The sequence below is a fragment of the Colius striatus genome, chromosome W (assembly GCF_028858725.1).
Source record: "Colius striatus isolate bColStr4 chromosome W, bColStr4.1.hap1, whole genome shotgun sequence".
Taxonomy (NCBI): domain Eukaryota; kingdom Metazoa; phylum Chordata; class Aves; order Coliiformes; family Coliidae; genus Colius; species Colius striatus.
The window spans coordinates 42,063,211-42,085,761 of record NC_084789.1 but is presented as its reverse complement, the minus strand read 5'-3'; the positions used below and the strand labels follow the sequence as shown (position 1 = coordinate 42,085,761).

Sequence of the window (22,551 nt, the reverse complement as noted above, 5' to 3'; positions counted from 1 at the left end):
AACAGAACCCCTTCTGTCACTACATGAAATTAATGACTCTAGATATGAATATATCCTTCATACCTAAAAAAGAGAAGCATTTCCTACTTAATTCATCAAAGAGGGAGATAAATGGCAGATGGGGAAGGGAGGTGCTCCCAAGAAGAGATATCTGTTTATTCTAATGGCAATGGGCAGTGTGAGTGAGCAGTTTGCAGCTGAAGCTGCACAGATTTGTGTTACACCTCATGTCAGCTTTTCCATCATTTTCTGGGTATCAATGAAACCAGTCCACAATTCAACAGGAACTTTTCCCCTCCTCCCCATAACTCCTCCAGTAGCCCAGGGTTTGTCAAACATCATTGCTAATGTCTCCAAGCTTCCGAACCAGTTCCTTTCAGCTTCAAAGCTGCAATTTATTTGTCTCAGTCACTACAGAAGGACATGACATCTTGTGTGGAAACTAAAGGGATAGGAAGGAGCTAATTGTTGCAGTTCACAGAAAGGCGGATTCCCTCTTCCTTCTTCTCTTTCCCTCTTGCTAAGCCCCAGATGTTCTTAGATCAAGCTAAATTCTACCTCGACACAGAGGCAGACTGGGATGACATCACTCCTTCCTCTGGAATTCAGACTCGTACTCCCAAACTTCCCCAGGAAGGTGCATGTCCTGACTTGCCAATGCTAATGGCAATTAATATTCATGTTAACATCTGGAGGCCTAGTATCAGCCTGGCCATCTTTGTACTGTGCTGCCTAAAAAGTAGTTGACAACACTGAGGAGCTGCCCCCGATCACAGACACATCAACAGAAGAGCTGGGGAGGTGATGTTGGAGTGGTGCACGAGAGGAGAGGATGACTACACTGCTCTCCTAATGCAGAAACCTTTGCTTGGATGCTGGGAGCTGAGGGTGGGGTGTTAGCCTTGGGTTATCACTGTAAAAACAACCTACTATGACATGCTGCTGTCTGTCTTGCAGAAATCTCATTTGACCTTGAGCTATGAGCCACAGACTAAAACTCCTGTTCAAACCTGACCCAGCTTCTCCCACAGCCCGAGCGGGAAGAAACGTGAGACGTGATGCTGGCAGCTCTGGTTCCTGACGTGTGTCACCCTCCCCCTTCAGCAATTACCCCATCCTTTCCAGAGCAGGGGTGGGAGAGATGAGGAGCCCTCGGTCCTCTGCAACACCTGCATGGGCTGCGGCTCCCAGAGCCTCTGGGCACACCGGCTGAGCTGGAGAGCAGCTCTGACAGAGGGGTGAGCTGGAGAGCAGCTCAGCACAGAGGGGAAACATGTTCCAGGGGATTTTTTTTGTGTTTTTTCTAAATAAAAGTGTGCTGGTTTCAGGTGACCTCGGGGTGTTTTTGGACAGCAGGGAGGGGATCAGTCTCTCCCTCTCCCAAATCACTCACACAACAGTCACAACCTGGATCAGCACACGCTGCTGATCTTTACTTCTCTGCCTTCCATGCTGCTGGGCTTGTCCTGGAAAGCAGGCATCTGCTGGCAAATGTGGTTGGGAAAGGGTTTTCCACCTCATTTACACTTGTCTCCTGGCTTCTGCTCTCCCTGTGGGTCACTTGTGCCCATAGCTGGGTGATGCTACTGTTTTTTGCAGCTCTTTTTCCTTTCCTCCCTTTCCTTCTTTCCATTGCTAGACCTGCAGAAGTCAGAGAGAGGTGAAAGGATTAAATGCCAGAAGAACTTGCCTCAAAACTGAGAGAGAGGAAAATCAAAACAAGCCCTGATTCTGTACTGTAACTGAGATACATGAAGAGGGATAAGTACCTATGTGCATGTCCCAAGACCAGGTGGTTTTGTGATGGGAATCGGAGTCACTGTATGTGTCCTTCAACTTACATGCTGTTCACAGCTCTTCTCAGGACAAGCACAAGTCCAAAACCTGCAGAGAAGTGCCCTGCAGATGAGCATAAACCACAGCTGTAGCCGCATAGGAAGCTGGGAGACCAGCAACTGTTCTTCCTTTCTGCATCCACTGTCTTGTACCAGCATGGTTGAGCAGCTTGTTTACAGGGCATGGCTGGGTTTGGCCTTGCTTAGCCTGCTAACCCCAGCCATGCCCCCATGCTCCCAAGGTATTTCTGCACTGGATCTTGCCTGGGGCAGTGCAATGCCATGAATAACTTTCTTACTAAAAGCAAGAGGGGATGGAGAAAGGGACAAGGCAGGTGAGTTTTGGCAAGAGCAGCACAGAGAGAAGGATAAAGAATCTGAGCTGGATCAGGGATGGAGGAGGGAACAGAAACTGAATAAAAAGTGTGGCAAGGGACACTGGAGGAAAGCCAGCAAATGGGGTCAGGCAGCGGTCAAGAAGAAGCTGGTATGGAGGTAACTACAGGGCAGGGGTTTGTATCTCTACAGCAGGAAGGAGGGACCCGAGGTTCACAGCAGAGCCCTTCCAAGGGCCATCAGGTGACTCAGGACAATAACCGATTTAGTAGGTAGGAGGTGAGTCCAAGAAGACCTCCTTCTAGGGGTGTTTCAGCAGCACATGATGTTGTCTTGGTCACCTGCATCCTGTCCATACACAGTCCTTCACAGGAAACCTGGGAAAGACCCATGAACAGGCACCTGGAGCTGTGTGTGCGCAGCTGGGGCGTGGGGGGTGATTTGGGATGGGGGGTGAGGGGAAACAACAAAGCTGTTAAGCAGAGTTTTGCACAGACATCTGAGATTTCTCCATATAAGCAGGGGTCTGTTGAGGTGCAAAGCAGCTGAAATGTGAGAACACAGATGCCTCTACAAATGATACTGCACTTGACACTAAAGCCAGTGTCCTGTGGTTCAACACATGCTGGGCCTGGGATCTAGCATCTAATATCAATTCCCAGCTGCCTGTAGTGATATAGGAAAGCAGCTGGCAGCAGAAAGAGCAAAGGTGAGAAAATTCAAGTGCCCTGCTGTACATTCAGTTAAAAGCATCCCTGTGGGTAGTGTATCTCGGTTCTGCAAGGTCTCTGAATCAAGGCCAGCAGCTGAGCAGTTTTAACATACTGTCCAGAATGGACCTTTCCCATGTAGTCCTGGGACTCATTTCTGCATCCAAAATGTTTTCACAAAAGATATTGACAACAATCTGTCAAAAAAGGGTATTTCCAGCATTTCCTATATCTGACTTGCAAACTACCCTCTGCTTTTTATGTCTGGGGCTTCCACGGCTCTCTCCTCATGCTGCCTGGCAGAGCGATGGCAGGGCTGGCTGGGAGCTGCCAGAGTGTCTGCCCCAAACCCAGCACATCTCCAAAAACCAAAGAGGAGGCCTGCCCAGCCCCAGTGGTCCAGCTTTCCTCCATCCAGCAAGGCAGGGGATTTTCAGTGGGGCTGCACAAAAGAGCAAGCATCCTACGTGCCTCATTTGCTCAGAAGCTCTTTCCCATGACATTTTAATCCCACTGCCACAGTAACAGGCAGCACAAGAAGGCTTCATTGCACTCACCCAGCACATGCACAACCCCTCCACTCTGTGTGTGCTCAGCAGGACTGAGAAAGCAAAACCCCTCACCTTACAATTAGCCCAGGAACAGATGATCTCAGGAAAACCACCTGCCTGCTAAGAGCTTGGTTGGCCCCTTGTGTGCCCAGGCTCTGTGCTGCCTGACCCTACTGAGGGAGGATGGCACATCTCACCCAGTTCTCCAACAATGCTCCCTTTCTTCTAGGGCTTTTCCCCCTCACAGTACCAGTTGAGGTTTCCATTTAGGCCCTGGACCTAACAGCTCTACTCTGGTGCCATGAAACAGCTGACAAGCAAAAGCAGGCTGCAAGGATATGCTTAAGGGCAACATATTGTGGCAGATTCCACCTGCAAATGACATGAAACTGCACACAAAGCAGCCAGGTACAGGAGCATCCAGTCTGTTGTGTTGCTATAGGAAATACACTGCTGACATGCTTTTGACGAGACTTGGCTCACTATTGTCACATCTCCTTAACACAAACACACCTGAGCTCAGCCCACCTGGGCAGCCCTCACTGTTGGGTGGGCAGAAATGGGGCAGACTGCCAGTCTTCTTCTGGAGAGGAGGCAGGTAAAGTAGAATTAAAGGAGTATCATCAGTGTGCCAATGGAGGAATGGAACTCTTCAAAACTACTCCCCAGGGATGCTCCTTTAAAGGCAGAAACATACATTCTTAGAAGACAACTGGTATTTATTGACTGACAAGAACACCAGCAGTGCAGACACTAGTGCGACACTGGACAACAGCCAGGTACACAAATATGCTTGTTGTAATCAAAGGGATTAGATAAAACCAGGACAAGGTACAAGCAGGACTGTAACACAGCCTAAAACCCACAGCACCATCTTCTTTCCAGAGGATACATAAGAAATATAAATAACATCCACACTTCTTGTCACAAAAGTTGTACATCTTGAGGTAGACAAATGTTCTGTTTCCCTTAAAGCTCAGCCTTTTGGTTTTTTCAAATGACATCTTACATTGTCACCAATTTGCCCTCCAGTCTTACACAGGGTTTTAGGGGTGCAGAAGTGGCTGTTGCACGGGTGAGGTTTGTTCCTCTGCTCAGTAGTGTTTCTTGGCTTACATGGCCCTGTTTGTGGATCTGATAAAGCATCCCTGACCCCAGCATTGCACTGCCCTTCCATCACAGCAACAGTGCTGCACGGATCCCTTATGAAGCCTGAGGAGTCATTGGTGTCTGTTCATTTTATGGGGCAGCCTCCAGACATGGGCTTGCTTCCCAAGTGTGTTCAGCTCTTTGCTTGGGAATGGTGGGGTCCACTCACACCAGAACTTTATACACTCCAGTAAAACTTCTCTGAGGGATTCCTATTTCCCACCTGCAATAAGCGTGCTGGACCCACTGCTACCAAGCCCAGCACCACAGTACACCAGGGGAGTCAAGAAAAACTGGAGTAGGAAGCACACGGGGACAGGGACGAAGCTGTGTCTGCAGAGAAGCTCGTGTGTGGGTAGTGAGGATCCCAGGCAGCTCACAGTACGAGGGCAATCATTGTTCTCAGATTACTTGGATCTTAGGTACAGACCAAAGGCTTCATCCCATACAGGATGAATCCCAAACTATACAGGAAAGCATGTGCAGCTCAGGCTTTTACCATTGATCGTCACATTGAGGTTCATTTGCACTTTGGAAAGAATTTCTTTATAACCAGGGCATAAGCTTTCACCTCTGCTGCTGGAAAGATTTCCATGTAAAGACTGAAGTGCAGACTCTTTCTACCTCCAGCATGTCATTCCAGTAATTTCTTTGTCCATAGAACCAAGGAGGTGGCACATCCACGGGTTTTTTAGCACATCATAGTGTGCAGCATAATGAAAAAGCTCCCAGACAGACCAAATGAAAGCCCAGGTCTTCACATCCCGTATCTCCAGGAGGTGGCAGAAGAGCTTTGCTCAAGATGATGCTTAGTCTTAATTCTTGAGAATACAATTCAAGCCTAAGAATACCAAACACACCCAAGTTTTGCTTCCTGCTTACACAAACCCTCCCATTACTGTTAGTTGAAGTAAATCACATTTATGAATATCAAGCCAACGTATCTCAGCTTTTAAAACAGCCCTGGACAACTGGAGGAGAAAAAAAAGGAGTATGGGGACAAAACAAGCTCCCTGCCTCAGGAAACTTCTTTACTGCTCTGAAAGACTTTGTATTGAAGGCTACCAGAATGCCAAACCTCCATATTCCACTGAGCCCAAACTCACCCCAAGGATACCACAGAATGAACCATCTCTTCCTCACGTCTTCTCCAAACCCTCCATTTCTCAAGCAGCTCTGAGCCACGCAGGACAAGGATCCTCAGGTGCAAAAGTCCCCTTCGGTATGTGAAAAACCAGTGTTTCATTTTCCCCTGAAATATCTTTTGTCAAGGTCTTATTCAACGGTTCCTGTGTGGTGGCAGGGCCTCAGGCACAATCTCACCTCTCAGTTTGCTTTGCTTACATCCAGTGCTTTGACCAGTAAAGTTCCTGTGAGATCTCCATTGGCCTGTGCTAATCCAACACTCAAGACAAAAGGTACATCCACCTCATAGTTGCTGGCAGCAGGACTAGACAAAAGCATAGCATAGACACTGACAGTTTCAACAGATCACAGCTCAAACAGTAGCACAGATCACTGCTAAACACCAGCATTGTGCAGGTAATCCCTGCACCTTTCACAGACATCAGTGCTTCCAGGGGCTCGGTGACACCACCTCAGAATCATGGTGCCCATACGACACACAAACCCCAACATCTTTTTCAAGTACTGCAAAGCAGTTTCGGATCCTGCCTTAAATCCTTCTTCACCTGAAAGCATGCCAAAGGACCAATCCAGTCCAAAACAGCCACACTGAAAGAGCTTGATTGAGTTGCCTAAATAAAGATGTCAGATCCCCTTGCTGCAAACCCGTCCTCCAGTTGCCACTGACATCAATGTTTCAGCTGCAAAGGACACAAAAATCCCAAAGCTGCAAGTTCTACTGATCTGCACGTATTCCTCTGCCTAAATCATCATCTTAACCATCCTTCTGGTCTGCTTTTGAGTCTGTTGTGCAAAAGACCTAACATGCCTCTGAAATGCATTCACCTACTGCTCGAATCACAGAATCACAGAATGGGAAGGGTTGGAAGGGACCTCTACAGACCATCCAGTCTCCCCCCCATCCTGCCACAGCAGGTTCCCCCAGCATTGCAACACTGGGAGCCAGGTAAAGGATATTCTTAAAAGGGCACTTTTTGCTCTGTGGGAGTCAGGCTTGCCTTTTGCATGGGAGAAATAGCCCACAGATTTGAAATGCTCTCTGCAGGAAATAAATCAAGAACCTAAATAACCCTCTTGTGGTGTGGTGTTCCCTTCCTCTCTGACGCTGGGCAAGCCAGGAGGTCAGTGAGGCAGAAGGCTTGGGATCAGCAGCGTAGAGCAGAGCTAGATCCTTCGGAACTTCAACCAAGATGCCAAATTTAACTTACGGGGATGTTGTTCTGGTGAGTGCTCAACACTGAAGCTCGTGGGAATATTTCAATTCCCAAAAGATTAAAACCAAAATGTAAATAATGGGCTGCTAAATGGGTTCTTGGGTATTTAGGAGGCATAAAAAACCCCAAACTGGCCAATTAACTCTGTTTGCAGTATTATGTCTGTCATAAGCACTTCCATTCAGTTCAAGTCAACTTGAGCCAGCAAAAGGATAAAAAAGAATAAGCCAGTGAAAGCCTGTAGCTAGCCAAAGAGGCCTCAGTGGCCTCTAAAGCGACAGTCAAGGGCTAGATCTGCTCTGAGACAGTTCTCTTCGGTTGTTTCATGAAGCAGAAATTGAAAAGAGTTGTAAAAAACAGAAGGACAACAAGGTCAAGAGTGTGAGTACATATAACTGTAATAGCTCAAACCACACGTAGATGAATGCCTGACTTGAGCAGATCCACACTCCAGAGCTGGAGCACACGGGTGGTAGGAGAACTCGATCCCATTGCAAGCTTGCCCAAATTCAGCCTATGGATCAGTCCACGGACACCCCAAAACAGCAGCTTCATCCATTACACTGCCAGGTACATCCTGCTTACTGGTTTATAGCATCACCAAGACTGAGTAAATACAGCAGCTTTGTTATCTCAGGACCCCTCCAGAGCTGATTGCAGCACCAATGCTCCAGGGGCTGCTGTGGGATTAACCAGGGAAAGCCCTGGAGTGGACAAACAGGTTGGCAAGCCCTGTCACACAGCCCAGTGGCCAGACAGGCTGTGCCACACACATCTCCCTGGACCTGGCTGCCAGGTCAGAGAATACCTCACTGACATTCCCAAAACTACCCTCTAAACACAGCCAGAGAAACAAAACAGACTGTTCCTGTTATGTTCCACCTATAGTGAAGTAAAAAAACACACCTGCAAGTCAGGGGCTCAGAGCTCTGTGACAGACTGTGCCCTTTCCCCCCGGCTGCCCTCTCTCCTGCCAGATGCCTGCACTCCCTAGGTATGTCCATCATCTCAGTGCAGAGACTGTCACTCATGACTTGCAAATGTTTAAGATGCCCCAGTTCCTGTGGTTCCTAATTGCCTGTCAGAAATGTTCCCTGCCACCAACACAGGGCAGAACTGTGGGGTGTGATGCAACTCGGGCAGAGAACGGTACACACAAGACAAAAAGGTTTTTGATAGCTTGATTGGGGGCAAAAGAGAACAAAAAAAGAGTTGCATAACTGGCACCATCACCCTGGATCCACCTGAAGCCCCCGTGAAGTCGTGTGCTGCAGAGGGGTAACTCCACAGAGCCCAGTTCCTGTTGCATACACCGTAGCAGGCAATTCCACATCTCCCGGGTGCAGCAAGGCTGAAACACAGTCAAAAGGCACTGAGAGTCTGAAGACCTGGGAGATGACAGACATGAGCTCCATCTGTTTGTAAACTGGTGTTTCTGAGGCACAATTCTTGCATCAGGGTGAGATTAGTCCACAGTTCAGAACAGGAAGGATTCAGCCAGCTCCCAGAGAGCAGCACTGAAATCTCCCGCTGCCAGAGTCATTTGCCTTGGCACAGGAACACAACTGTCCCTGCTACATCAGGGTCCAGTCTGTGGTTAGTTTTCCCTCTGGTCCCTTAATTTGCTTCTCTCCAGGACACAAGCCCTCAGTATTTCAGTGTCACCACCCAGTGCATTTACAGGAGTGCAAGTGAGGGATGGAGGAGAGGGACGTCCCTGCAGATGAGAGGAGAAGCTTCAGCTTGAGAGGTATTTTTGACTGCTTCAGTGTTTCTGCCATCTCCACGTTACCCCCTACTCTCTGTCCCCCTCCTCCTGATCTGCTACCTGACAAAACCTCTGGTTTTCAGCCCTCAGATGGGGGCTCTCCCCAGACTGGGGAATCTCAGCATTGAGATAATAGGAGCACTGGATATTTTTGGTGCTTGCCATTGCCCTCCCCCCACCAACAGAGAATCATGCCCCTCTCCCTCCCTACTGCTGCCTTGTACTCTAGGACGTGACGCTCTGGCACGGTCACTGCTTGCAGCTGTAGACCACCTCTTCCTGCATGCACTGCTGGCACTCGACATAGCAACACCACTGCACCTGGCAGTGGCAAGCGAAGGTCACCAGCCGGCTCTGGGTGTTATAGCCTCGTCCACAGCACATGCTGTCACAGTTGCCTTCCCGAGAGCAGGTCCTCCCAGCAGTGCCCAGCGAGTATTTGCTGGGGCGGCAGAAACTGGGGGAGTCTTCCACATACACCAGGTCAGTAGAGCGGGGAGAGGCGGGGTGCTTGGGGGAATGGCTGTGCCTCTGTTGGCCAGCCAGCTCCGAGTGTCCCACAGCATCGTTGGTGGTGCTGAAGACCTTGACAGCATCGTCGTAGCGCTGCTTCAGCAGCCGTCCCACCTCATGGAACGGCGAGAGCTGCTTCCAGCACGTCCGGACCGCGCAGGAGCCAGAGACACCGTGGCACTTGCAGGTGGTTTTGAGCCCGTTTTTCACAGCCTGATGAGGAAGAGAAGTGGTAGTCATTATCTGCCAGGACTATGAGCCTATTTCTGGGTAGAGGCAACGCCTCAGATTGCAGACAGCCTGGAAGTGCTTCCGTTTTATTGGTATTATTCCTATTCTATGGAGGAGAAGATAAGAAGACAGAGGAATGGCTGCAGAGTTGGCTGGTAAGCCAGGCTGCAGAAAGCATGAACGAGGACAAATGGCTGCATGCTGAATAAATTCTTCCTAAGCCTCTTTGGAGCAGCAAGAGTAGACAGCCATGAAAGTGAGTATCTCCAGCACGGTGGATTCCCTTCAAATGAAGGTAGTGCTGTAATTGAGCGAGTAATTGGACTCAGTAAGTGCAAAACAATGATGTCAGTACCCTGTAACATACAGGTCAAAGTCCTTGATCTAACTTTCTCCCTCACTCAAGCTTCTGATGGGGCTAGTTCCATTGCAGGTTACCAGCAGACTCATAACGGATCTCAAGAGTCTCAAAACCCTTCACACGTCCCACCAGCTCCGGAGCTGTTCTCAAAACTCCCTGTAGCTGTAGCATAATCCATGGAGTAATTCAGCCATTGAGTTTTATGGCCATTACTGTGCTGCATATTGTTGTCACTCAACCCCTGATACCACGAGAGCACATGGGATGCTATTCTGCCACTCCACATGCAACTCCTCGCACCAGAGCTCAGGAGACTCTCCAGGGAGCTCTCAATACTGTGAGACCCACAACATACAGGTAGATAGATGTGGTTTGTGAGTAGGGGCAGTGAATACCCCTCTCACAGACTCGGTTGAGGGTGGGTTAGAAGACTTGCAGGAGTCCTAGCTCCATTCTAGGCCTGCCGGTGCGGCTCCTCACCTTGATGCCGACGTTGGTGTTGTGGATGTCCACCTTGGCCCGCAGGTCTTTGCCGATCCTCTTCTGACCCAAGAACTTCTTCAGGAACTTGGTGCTGTATTTGAGGTTGTCGCCACAGACGCCCCACTGCCAGGCCTTGCGGTTCTCCAGCCCCGGGGAGTCGTCGCAGGTGCAGCGCTCCATGCGCCCGGCGCTGCATGCCCTGGCCAGGGAGTGCGTGAGGGCTGCGGAGGACACGGCGTACAGGAAGGCTGTCTCCTTAAAACCTACACACGGGAAGCATTATGAGAGGGTAGGAGCAGGAAAGGCAAGATAAGGTATTTATCCACCTCATAGGCTCTCCTGACTGTCCATGAGCTAAACCCAAGCACAAAGCTTAGAAATACAAAGAGTCAAAACTCTTCCAGCACCTGCACACTGTTCCCAGCAGAGAAACTCACTGTCATGTTTGGAGTTCCTGGTGTAGCAACAGCCCAGTCTCACCTAGTGGCTGTGGCTGAATCGATATGGATACAGGAGACTACTCATGAATCAAGGGATGGGTGGCAACAGCCAGACAGTCCTGGGAAAATGTTCAACTGCAAAAAGCAACCGTCCTGAAACTCCGCTTGTCCTCATCCTGACCACAGAGCTGGTAGAGGCTGCCATCGGAATGGTGTTGTGGCTGAAAGGGAGGAAATACCTAGTGGAGACTGAGAACGTGTGTTTAGAGTCTGACCTGTTATTTGAAGCTGGCGTTTTTTGTTTGGATTGTGTTGGCACAGTAATATTTCATGTGGAGAGAGTGCACGTAGTTTGGCTGGGGAAGGTTCCGTGTTGGAGGACATCTTGGGCAAAAGGGACAGTTCTATATGTGAGTGGGTTTTCCAGCTTCCCTGTAGATTCTCTTCTCCCAGTGACTGTGATGATTCTTTCTGAAGCTATTCTTCTTCTTAAAACTGGCTTCCCAGCTCAGCTACATGTGCCTTGAGCCCCGTGACTGTGACACGCCATCACATTTCAACCAGGAAAGAAAGTACAGTGCCTGAATAGAAATTCAGTAAAAGGAATGAAAACTTGACTAATGATGAGCATAATGGAGAGGGTGCATCAGCAAATTCAATGCAGGCATCAGATGAGCTCTCTGGAATTCCAGAATTTGAAGTGAAAGATCTAGCAACAGCATGGACAGGGATGAGAGAGTCGAGAACATGGGGATGAGGCCAAGGAGACCCATCAACAAACTGCTTCCTACCTCACCTTCAGCTGCTGTATCACTGGGACAAGTAAATTGCAGCTAAGCTCTGTGGTTGAAGGTTCTCAACAAATTCTCACAGGGTACTGGAAGAATAATGAAAAAAATGTCACCAAATCCACCAAAAGTCTTGGAAAAAGCTGAAATGGGACCCAGACTGTGGGTAGCAATGATGGTCACACATCTTTTAACAGTGGCTGAGCCAAAAGAAGGAGTTAAGAGAGGATAAAAGAGATTTGAGATCCTAAATCTGAAAAACAATTCCAGAAACTCCAATCTCCAAAATCAAGAAACTGCAGATGTTGACCAGATTCCCAATAGCCCCTCTGACATCCTCATACCAGAAGAGAGGAGAGCGTTTCAGAAACACTTTCCCATACCATATAAAGCTAGCAGTACTCGTCAGCTCCACATACCCTGCTAAATCTGACTTTGTGGAATACCACACTGCTTCTGCTATTTCTGAGCAGTGATGGTTTGGTTTCTCCTGTGGCACTCCACGTAACTGCTGGCCAGATTTCATCCCACTTGAAATCAGAGACCATTGCTTGTGGTCAGGCCACTGCAGACAGCCTACTTGCAACGAGCATACTTGCAAATGTTCCTTTTCTCCCTGCCTACCACCTCCTTTTACAGCAAAGGTTCAGTGTCACCAGGCTGCCTGCCACACGCTTGTCTGGCAAGTCTGAGATGGTTCCTGCTTCTTTGTCCTAAGGGACTGATAATTGTTTAATTCACAAATCGCGTAAGTAGAGGAAAAACTGGATGGTCATTAAGCCCTCGTGGAATAACAATGAGCAGCAGAGCAGCTGTTGAAGGAGGACAGTAGGACGTGGCACAAATGAGCAGCAATTGGCTCCAACAAGCATGATTTGAGAAAATCTAAACAGAGGGGTTTCCATGTGTCCTGAGTATCCATCCTCCCGACATATCGATGGAGCTCTTGTCACCACAGCCAGCAGAGCTTGGAGCCCATGCCCCAGCTGCCAGGGTCTGGTTTAGGGATGAGTCACTCTCCTGACCCCATTCACTGTGTTGATAGTGACTAAATGAAATCTTCAGCACATGGTGCAAGGGGAAACATCTAAAGGCAAATATCTTTGCTAGGCAGTTTGGTCACAAACATCCCACTCAGAGTTGAATTCCAAGATGCTGAAGCAAGCCAGCTCCCCCTGGTAGGATCCTGCACATGCCCAAGTCTTCCCCTGAGCTCCCTGGATGGATTTCTTAGCTCAGCAGCCTATAAATACAGAAAGACATTTGCTGCAATGGCAAGACACTGTTCTGTGCTGTGGCGTGCTCTAGACCACAAGGAAAACTATAATAGGAGGAGTTTAGCAGTGTGGTGATTCTGGCAAAGGAAAGATGCTCTAGGTCAAAGACTTTTCAATGCTACAATGAAGACTGTGTGAGCCTTTCAGAGCAAGGGGAAGAGACATCTTCCTCAGGAGGAAAAAACCTACAAGCATTAAGCAAAACACAGCTCAACCAAACAAAAAGCAAGCAAGCAAACAAACAAAGCAGACCAGAAAGATACAGAACTGTAGAAAGATTAAGATGGGAGGGCTTTCTAAGGTCTTCAGTACAACCTCCTGCTCCAAGCAGGGCTAACTGCAATGCTCAGGGCTTTGTCCAGCTGAGTGTTCAGAATCTCCAGGGGTGGAAGCTTTGTGTCTCTGAGCCACTGCTCCTGTGCTGTACCTGTCCCAAATTCCTTGTGACATCAACAAAACCACTGCTTGAAGGTCAAGAAATCCAACCAACATGAAGCAAAGAAATGGATTAATAGACAGGGAAAGACTGGGGAGTGCCCATTCCTCCAGAAGCATTTTTCTGAGTGGCTGGATCTGAGCTGTCTTTGCTCAGATCAGGTATTTATTTACTCCAAACCACCGTGTTGCTCAAGATGAACTATTGCTTACTTGACCTCCAGCAGTAATTAAGTTTTTTTCCCTTCTTACTAAAAGTATGCAAATAGAGGAAAAAAGATGGTGGTATCTCTAGAAGCAAGAAAAGCACTAGTGATCCAAATGAGCGTAGGCAGCTTTTCAGGTGTGAGTGCAAATGTGTTCTGGTTTCCCTAGGACCATGGTGATAACAAGTGATTTAATAATTTCTAGACCTCTCCATCAGTACTTGGGTGAAAGGAGAATAGTCCATTGTCTGACCAACAATTTCCAAGGCAGCAACAACACAGCAGTAGGAATATGTGAGAAACATATCAAAAGTAGCAGCTGAAAGTGTTCGTGTTCCTTGTGAAAGAAACTAGTCTACAACCTAAAGGAGAGAGAACTGGCAATTGCTCCCAGCCAACTGTCCCTTCGCAGGGGAGATGCACAGAGCATACTTTTCTGTATTAAATCATCATTTGATCCTTAAGATTGTGTAATAAAAGTTTTCAAACACTTATCCTCATCTGCCAAAACAGGTTTTAAATTACAGGTGGTATTTTATTTTGTCAGTCAGGAGCCCATGGAAATGTTCAGGCATGCCACCAAGAGGCAATGAAATGTTTTCCAGCTATGTGAAGATGAGGATTATTCAATTGTCATTTTCAAGTTCTTTGAGGGTGATGAAGGGTAAAGATGTCAAAGTCACTCAAAACGATCACAAACAGCTTCTTCCTTGCAGTGCAGTAAATCTGATCTTGCATCTGCTGGTTTACTATTAACTCAATATTCATTTTCACATCATTTGGTGATTTTACATAAGAACATTTAAAAGTTTCAATCCCAATGCTAATTAAAACCCACATTTTAATTTCATCAGATTTCGTATTGGCTTATTCAGGCCTCTTTTAAAAAGACATTAAGTCACTAAAACTTATCAAAGGACTGAAACTCAATAATACTCAGGCTGAAACTTAGTGAATGCTGCTAAACTTTGCTGAAGGTTTGGAACTCAGTAGCAGGCATTGTTTGGATGGAAGCAGTGTAGATGCACTTAGCAAAGTCTATGTGCCTGCTCTGGGAACTTTCATTACAAAACAGTTTCTGGGTCTATCTTCATTTCATTAAGTTCTTATCATTTGAGAGGTTTGTTATGCTCTCTCCTACCCTCAACACAGAGTTCACACAGCATTTTCTTCCTCTAACACAGTTTGTGAAACAGAATCTGGTGGCTTTTCTGTCCACTCTGTCTGAACTTCTGCAGAATCTCCCAATGGACGTGAAAGACTCTTAGGACGTATTTGCCAACGTGCACTGAAATGCTTTAATGCTGATAAACAGCTTCTTCAAACAGGAAATTAGGAACAAATGCTGTATCTGAGAACAGCAGAAATTTACATGTGAAAGCATCCAAAGAACTAAAGTGAGTCTTTCCTTAAAATGCCCCTTGACATGAAGCACTAACCCTCATTTTTCACAGCATCACCCCCCACTGCCAGCCAAGGAAGATGGTCAATCTGGGGAACTCTGGACAAAAATCCATCAGCCAAGGGCATGAACTTCCTTCTACATTTCAACCCATGACAAGATCATAGACTCACAGAATGGCAGGGGTTGGAAGGGATCTTTAGAGATCATCCAGTCCAACCCCCCTGCAGAAGCATGTCCCACCTAGATCAGGTCACACAGGACAGTGTCCAGATGGGTTTTGAAGACCTCCAAGGAAGGAGCCTCCACACTCTCCCTGGGCAGCCTGGGCCAGGGCTCCCTCACCCTCACAGTAAAAAAGATGCACAGGAAAGATGTGGATAAAAGCCTATTTTGTGGCAAGAGGGCCCAAACTGCCCAGCTGCCACTCTCAGGCAACACAATCTCTGCACTCTCTGATTACTGCCCAACTCGTTTCCTTCAAGATGCACATCCCAAGGGCTACAGCACCAAGGGAGACTTTGTACTGCAGGCACACACAAGACTACCTTGTACCTCGCTTCAGCAGGCTGGTGCGACCCTCCAGGCTGCAGTTCCAGCGCTCGCTGCGGAACTGGAACTGGCACTCCAGGATGCCCAGGCGCACGGCGTCGCGCAGCGTCTCGGCCAGCCCGGGCTCGCGCCGGCACAGGCGCTTCTGCTTGCGGGACAGCTTCAGCAGGTCGCACTGCTTCACGTGCACTTTGCCCTGCGCTGGGTTCGTGGAGGGTCCCAGCGATGGGAAGTGCGTCAGAGCTTCTTTCCCAGTCAGTCTGAAAGGAAGCAGAAGCAGCAGGGAGTTACAGAAGGGGAAAGGTGATCAGTAGGAGGGATATTCAGAAAGCTGCTGCTCAGGGTGTTTCACCAGCTCAGAAGATGAACCAGCACAGATTGATGAGATCTAGCATCCCACCTCCACCCCACCCCAAGCAGCAGAGTAGGGATGCTAAACTACACATGCACTCCTGCAAAAGCGTGGGAGAAGACTTCATGAGGGACCATTGAACACAATGATACTTTGGCACAGGAAGTTCTGGAGTTGCAGACTGCCAGAAGCTGGAGTGATGCTCTTTCAGGACACTCTATCTGCTGTCCCATTTCTCTTTATGCTTTTGTCTTCATATTACTCAGTGTTGAAACTGGGTTGTGAAGCCACATGAACCTCTGGTCTGACCCAGGACAGCTATTCCTGCAGTCTGGGACGGGGGTTATCTCAAGGATGTCCTGTGACCCACCAGTGGCCAGTGAGGTTTGCTAGAAGGTGGTATTGCTGTTCTCCAGACCCTGAAGGATGCTGGATGTTAATATTTGTGGAAAACTGAAATAGGATAATGACAGGCACCATAAAAATGGCCTTTAAAGGATTTTATTCCATTTCCAGAGCAATCTCAGTAGTGCACAGAAAATACAGCCTGAGACCACACACAGAGCAAAGATACCAAGCCTAATTCATCCTTTACACCATGCAAAGCAACAGTGTCGTGGGAAAAACACTTTCTAAGATTGGATCAGGCAATACTTTAAATTCTGACAGAGGTAATACACAAACAGCTTGTTCTTACATAAATAGTTGGTTGCACAGGCAAACTTAATAATGTCTTGTTATTATCTGTGAGTTTCTAAGCTTGTAACACACCAAGTAGCTCACTTTTCCTCTGGAAATGAGATGCATTGGAAAAGGATGCATTGAGAAGTAAACAAAATAAGGAGTAAATTTGATAATCGTGTAACTACAGCTGCCTGGAACATACCTCTCTGTGAAAGTCTCCCTCGTGAATTCTCACACTAACTACCTGGGATGGGTGCCTGTCAGCAGGAAAAAGCGACACCGCTGTGCTTGGAGGCTCCCCCAGAGATGGGGACTCATTGCAAAAGAGGGGTGCACAGACGCGGCTCCCAAAGCCAGTGTCTCGTGTAACTGGGAGCTTGGGTGAACAGGCAGGGGAACTAAAGAAGTTGCCCAAGGTCAGGCAGGGGAGCAGTGGCACAGCTGGGAGCAGAAGCCACTCAGAGTCATAACAGACACAGCTCAGATCGCCCGTATGAGCAGAGGCTTTGACTATAACCACGTTTTATGAGGGTAAAACTACCACAGGATCAGATCAAGATCACAGCACGAGAACAGTCTTACAAGCTTCAGTATAAAATATGCAGATATTTGCAGTTAGGCAAACTGCACATCACTTTCAGATGATTTAGAGCTTATTATCTACAGATCATAGGGCAAAAAATGTAAACTCTTTGAATTAATGCACACCTGCTAGCAATCTGAAAGAACAATGAGGATCTCAAACTTTTATTTCTCTCTGCTTTTCTGTTTAAGCACTTTGCTAAATTCATCTATTTCCTTTAATCTCCTTCCAGCCACATTCCAGCTGCTTAAGAGACTTTTAATGAGAGCCTGTTCCTGTGCAATGCCCAACATCCTCTGGATCTGAAAGGTCTTTAAAACCCCTAAAAATATGCCTTTTCTACCTCTCCCAAGTAAAGGGAAAAATCAAAGGGAGCCACAACAGTACTCCATATCTGATTTCACAGGCCTTTCATGTTCCACAGAAATATCTACACCCCACAGATAGCTGCAACAAGCACTCAGGAAAGGCCAAGAGAATATGGGACAATGATGGATCAAATCAAGGCCACTACGGTACACCACAGGTCCTCGGGAAGCCTCTCCCTGGCAGCTCAGTGGAATAGAGTTTTAATCCTTTCAGAAGCTACATTAATTAATCCCCAATATTTGTCCCTGGACAAAGGGGCAGTCAGCAGCAGTTGCTCTGTCTGGGCTCAATGGGATGGTCTCCGATGCTCTGAGCATCTGTTTGCCTACAGAGAAGGTGACAGAAAGCTCCAAAGCAGCATCTCAGGATAAACCCACAGGGTTTTTACTTTTCTTCCTCACAGATGTTGCTTCAGACCCTCTGGCAGGTGTCTTTATGCCTGTCAAGCTTTCTGCTCCTCACAAAGAGCTGGAATTCAAAATTCAGGTGAGGTTTACATGAGACCAAACTGGAATCCTCTGAAATGGGCTTTTCTGCTTGCTGCAACCCCTTTTCAGGAACAGGAGCCCACGGTGTGTCCAGATACACACCCCTTTCTGACAAACAATTAGGATTTAGCTGGGAACCATTGCAATTGGTGCCTGTGCACCAGTCTTGAGTCACTCTAACTGCACTGTGTTTTTCATCCTTACCTGCTCTAGGCTCCCACAATCTGCTCTAAACCCTTCCACCTCTCAACTCAGTCACATGAACTATCTCCCTGTCGCTCCTGGTTTCAGGGGCACTCCCTGCTGCTGACCACCCAACGCTCCAGTCAATCATTACAGGGGAGATCAGATTTTCAATCTACCCCTGGACTGGCCACATTCCCTGGAACATTGCCTATATGACATGCTCAACAGCCAGTGAGATGATTTCTTAGTACATATGATACCCTGAGACAGTGACTGAAGAGAATCTGGGAACTGGAGATAATCAAAAAGCATAGTGAAAAGTCCTTACTTATCCCAATTCATCTCTGCTGTGGCAATCCCAACAGGCTCCATCTTTCCAAATCTCAGCTGAAGATTGCCCTCAGTCTTTGTTTCTGCTAGTTTACCCTTTTAAAATGTCCCAGTGTTCTGTGTGACTGACTTAAAAGGTGATGCAACAAATCCCCTGATAAACTGTACTTTGAGGGGTGATCATGGAGCCTGTAAGAAATGTGAGCATTTAATTTACCAGCTCAACAGGAAGAGAAACACCTTCAGAAACCTTTCCAGGAGCACTCAGAACTGGACAGCAGGGTCCCTGTTTCTAGTAGATTTGGTCCCTCAGATTTATCAGGGCAATGCTGCAATAACAGTTACCAAAGAGAAGGTGAGAATGTTGGTAACTGCGATAACTGAACAAAACCAAACCTCACTCCACAACTCTAGAAGGATACAGGAGAGGCAAGAACAGAGTTTTGGAGATATCTGTATTTATACTGAAATTTTATCTGAAGTATTATGCTGTTCCCAAAACTATGCAAGCCCAAGCTTCCACAGACCTGCAAGTCACATGTTGTTTCTACTCTCTAAGGGCCCAGAAACACTCTTCCATCACCAAGCACACAGCAGCTGTGGCACTGACTTTGTTGGGAGAAGAATTAGCAGCAAATGTAGAGGACAGAGGCTGAATTAAGAGAAGCTGTGAATCAAGACAGCACACCATGCGAGTCCCAGGAAGCCTGGTGCCTCTGCACCCACCACAGGTGTTTCAGGGTGAGCTGAAACAGAAATGCCCCAGCAGCTCTGGAGACATGTCACAGCCTGCTCTGTGGAGGTCTCCCAGGAGGCCTTTTATCAAGTTTGTTGCTTCTGCCTGTCCAACAACATCCTACATGAGGTGGATCTCTTCTGAATTCCTCCCTGACCTAATTCTAGGAAGAGATCCTCTTAGACTCTGTGAGGATCTCTCTGCCTTCCAGCACGTCCTAAACTGCTTTTCACTTGAAATGCAGCCACTAAGAAGGCAATGGGAGGCTGAGAGCTTTTAATGAGGTCTAGAAAAACTCCCACTCACCCAAGGAGCTGACATTCTGCAAGAAAAAGCATGAGAGGAGGAGGCTGCAGCATGGGGGAGGATTGAAGCAAAGGTGAAAACAAAGAAAGCACAAAGGCAGTTAAGAGGTGTGCACTATCTGTATACAAGGGCAACGGGCCAGTCCTGGATTCCTGCAGCTAATGAGCCATTATTTCCCTACTCTGTTTCTCCATAATTTCCCTACTGTGTTCACTTTGGCAAGACTTCATTTAATGTATTTATAGGTGACCAGCTTTCTCAGTCCCTTGAATCATTTTCACTGGACTGCCCTCTACGCTTTTTGCCTTAGGTTTGTCCTGATGGATTCCCATTTGGCATTTTCTTCACTGCTGTCAACCAGCAATTCCTCACCTTTGCCAAATCCACTGCCCACAACAGAAAGGGCTCAGGTCCTCTCTGCAGACAGCCGCACAAAAACCTTCACATTTGTCACATCTTTGCAGGTTTTAGGTTTGTGGAAAGCAAAGATCTGGCTCTTGTGCCTATGTCTCTCCTATTTATCAAAACTTAGAGGCAGACTGCTGAACCAGGGTCTAAGTTCTCCTCCAGTTCAGCAGTAGTTTGGAGGTGAGATTGCTTTCCTCCCAAACTGAGCCGTATCAGGCATTCATGTCAGGACTTACAAAATATTCAAGTTCCTCTCTATCAACTCCAGACTGTATCTGAAAGCACCCACATATCACATGATCAATCACCACCAAACACTGAGTACTTAGGCTTGTAGTTTCCTTCTTCTATTCCTCCTTGTGACTGTTTCCTCCAGAAACAGCATTGGAAAGTGAATCTGCAGCCTCAAATCCTGAGTCCAGCTTGAGCAATCCTCAACCACTGCTTCGTGTTAGTTATCTGAGAGGGGAACACCAACACACTCACTCCCACTGAGTACAGCCACATGCAGCTGTAACTGGAAAGCCAAACACTCCCTGCAGCCCAGCTCCTTCAGCGAGCATGTGTATGTACACTCTGTGAACGACCAGGGAAAGCAGAGTCCTCCCCTGTCAGCAGGTGCTTTGAGTTAGGCTAAATGATACAATTAATAAATGTAAAATCTAGCAGTTTTAAGGAAGCTTAGCAGCAGAAATTATTAATCATTGTCCTAGATAAGCAGTGCCAAGCCAGAGACATTTGTAAGCAAAGGTAGAGTGGGACTGAGACCCTCCAAGAGTGTAAGTCAGTACAGATCTGTCCTGTTAGAACCACTCACAGCAGTGCTGAATGTTTCTACACTCACTGGGATACATCCACTGACAGTCCTGGTTACCCTAGGAGAGTCTGGAGAGTCTGAAGAGCCTGCCCGAGCAGCAAACTCAGGAAACAAACCAAACCACTTCACAGGAGATTCTGCATTGACCCCACCTGTTAAAAACTCATCTTTGCCTTTAACCTAAGCAAACCAAAATGTGAGGGGTAGACACACACACAGGTATCCCAGGCTGAAGTATCATATCTGCTCTCTGTACCCAAGTACACCATGTCTCTGTCCCTGGGTTGGCTCAGAGTCTCCACACAGCACCCACATGTCACCTACACCTCTGCTGAGCCCCGGCTCCCTCTGCCAGCCTCCCCTTCCCACCTCCTTCCCTCCGGGGAAGCAGCCTTGAGAGAGGCATCGAAGCCAGCAACTACCCACGGCAGAGCATAGTTTGAGGAGTATAAGACAATTTTTCTGTCTACTGCTCCCAGCTAATACTATCCCCCACCCCCTTTCTCCATCCCTCTCTTACACACGTTGATCTGTACCTCGTCCCCTTTCTCCGCCGTGCCCAGGAGCACAGCGGAGCCTCCCGCCGACACACAGTACCCTCGCCCCTTTCTCCCACCCGTCTCCCCTACAACTGCCCGCCGGCCGCAGCGCTCCGGGATGCGGGATCTGCTGCGGGATGCGCCGGGCGCTGCAGGTGCGGGATCCCTCTGCCAGGACCCGCCCGACGGCCGCGCCACCCCGCGGAGCCTCCGCGTCCCCTCTCAGTAGAACATCGGCGGGGAACCCTGCGCGCTCCCTCCCGGGCTGCCCGGCGCTGCCCCGCGGACCCTCCGCGCTCCCTCCCGGGCTGCCCGGCGCGGAGGTGGCACCAGGGGACGAACCCCGCGGGCGGTGCTGACCCAAAGTAGGCGGCGGCGGGCGGTGGCGGCGGGAGAAGGAGGAGGATGCTGCAGACGACGGCGAAGCGCATGATGCTGGGCAATGCCGCTCCCCTGCTCGCTGCGCTAGCGCCCGGCGCCACGGCTCTTTAAACGGGAGGCGGGGCGGCCCCCTCCTCCTCCCGTCCCGTCCCGTCCCACAGCCGCCGGCGACACGGTGTCGGACGGCGCCCGGCACCCCCGGGGCTCCCTGGGGACTCGCCGGCCCCTCGAGCCCTCGGGCACGCCGCGCCGGGTCGCGGCTCACCGGCTCTGTCCATCCCTCCGCGCTCCGGCCGCAGCCGCCGGGGCTCTGCGGGACCTGGCAGGGCACTCGCAGTCTCCGCACCAGCCTCCGGGATGCTCGACGGTGCCGTGTGGAACAACGACGGCGCGGGCAGCGGAGGACTGTCCCACTTCCACGCCTCACCGCTGCCTCTGGCGCCGCGGCACGGCTGCGGGCAGCTGCTCGTGCAGGTGGGGGAACTGATGCATCAAGGAGAAGACGAAACACCTGATGTTCACCCAACACAGTCCTTCTGCTTGGGCTCACTGCCACGGCTCATGCCCATGGATGCTCCCACAGACAGAGGGAACCAAACGTGCTTTGTACAAGCAGATGTCCCATAGAACTGTTAGTGGGAAGGGCCCTTTGGAAGTCTCTAGACCAACTTGTCCTAAGCCAGGTTGCTGCCAAATCTAGATTAAGGATGGCTATGACTTTTCCCAATGAAGTCCTACAGATCACCATACCTCTCTGGGCACTTGTCCTGTGGATGCACAACTCTCCACTGTTTAACCCTCAGCCTGATCATCCCAAGTGCAAACACAAAAATGTTCATAGAGGAACTCGGCAATAAATTTCAAGAACCCAGCAGTGGGCACTGGGACAAAGATCAGGAAGCTGCAACCCCCTTGCTCTGAAAATACTCCCAGAAAATCCCAGGGCTATGGGCACATAAGGCTCTGGACAGGCAG

General features: G+C 48.7%; 1 protein-coding gene across 1 annotated transcript; it reads right to left on the bottom strand.

Moving 5' to 3' along the window:
• Positions 1-8,958: 8,958 nt before the first annotated feature.
• LOC104554432 (protein Wnt-9b-like) lies at positions 8,959-21,626 on the bottom strand. The gene is made up of 4 exons (XM_062016589.1): positions 21,556-21,626; positions 15,401-15,657; positions 10,295-10,560; positions 8,959-9,435 (listed from the first exon to the last, which is right to left on the bottom strand). Exons 1-4 carry the CDS (start codon positions 21,624-21,626, stop codon positions 8,959-8,961), a joined length of 1,071 nt encoding a protein of 356 aa, XP_061872573.1.
• Between the last annotated feature and the right edge of the window lie 925 nt (positions 21,627-22,551).

Bases quoted from the DNA above. Each gene is read 5' to 3' on its own strand.
- LOC104554432 (XM_062016589.1), bottom strand. From the start codon at position 21,626: ATGCGCTTCGCCGTCGTCTGCAGCATCCTCCTCCTTCTCCCGCCGCCA. The intron at 15,658-21,555 runs GTCAGCACCGCC...GCTTCCTTTCAG, and splicing joins CCCGCCGCCGCCTACTTTGG to ACTGACTGGGAAAGAAGCTC. The intron at 9,436-10,294 runs GTGAGGAGCCGC...CTTCCTCATCAG, and splicing joins ACACCAACGTCGGCATCAAG to GCTGTGAAAAACGGGCTCAA.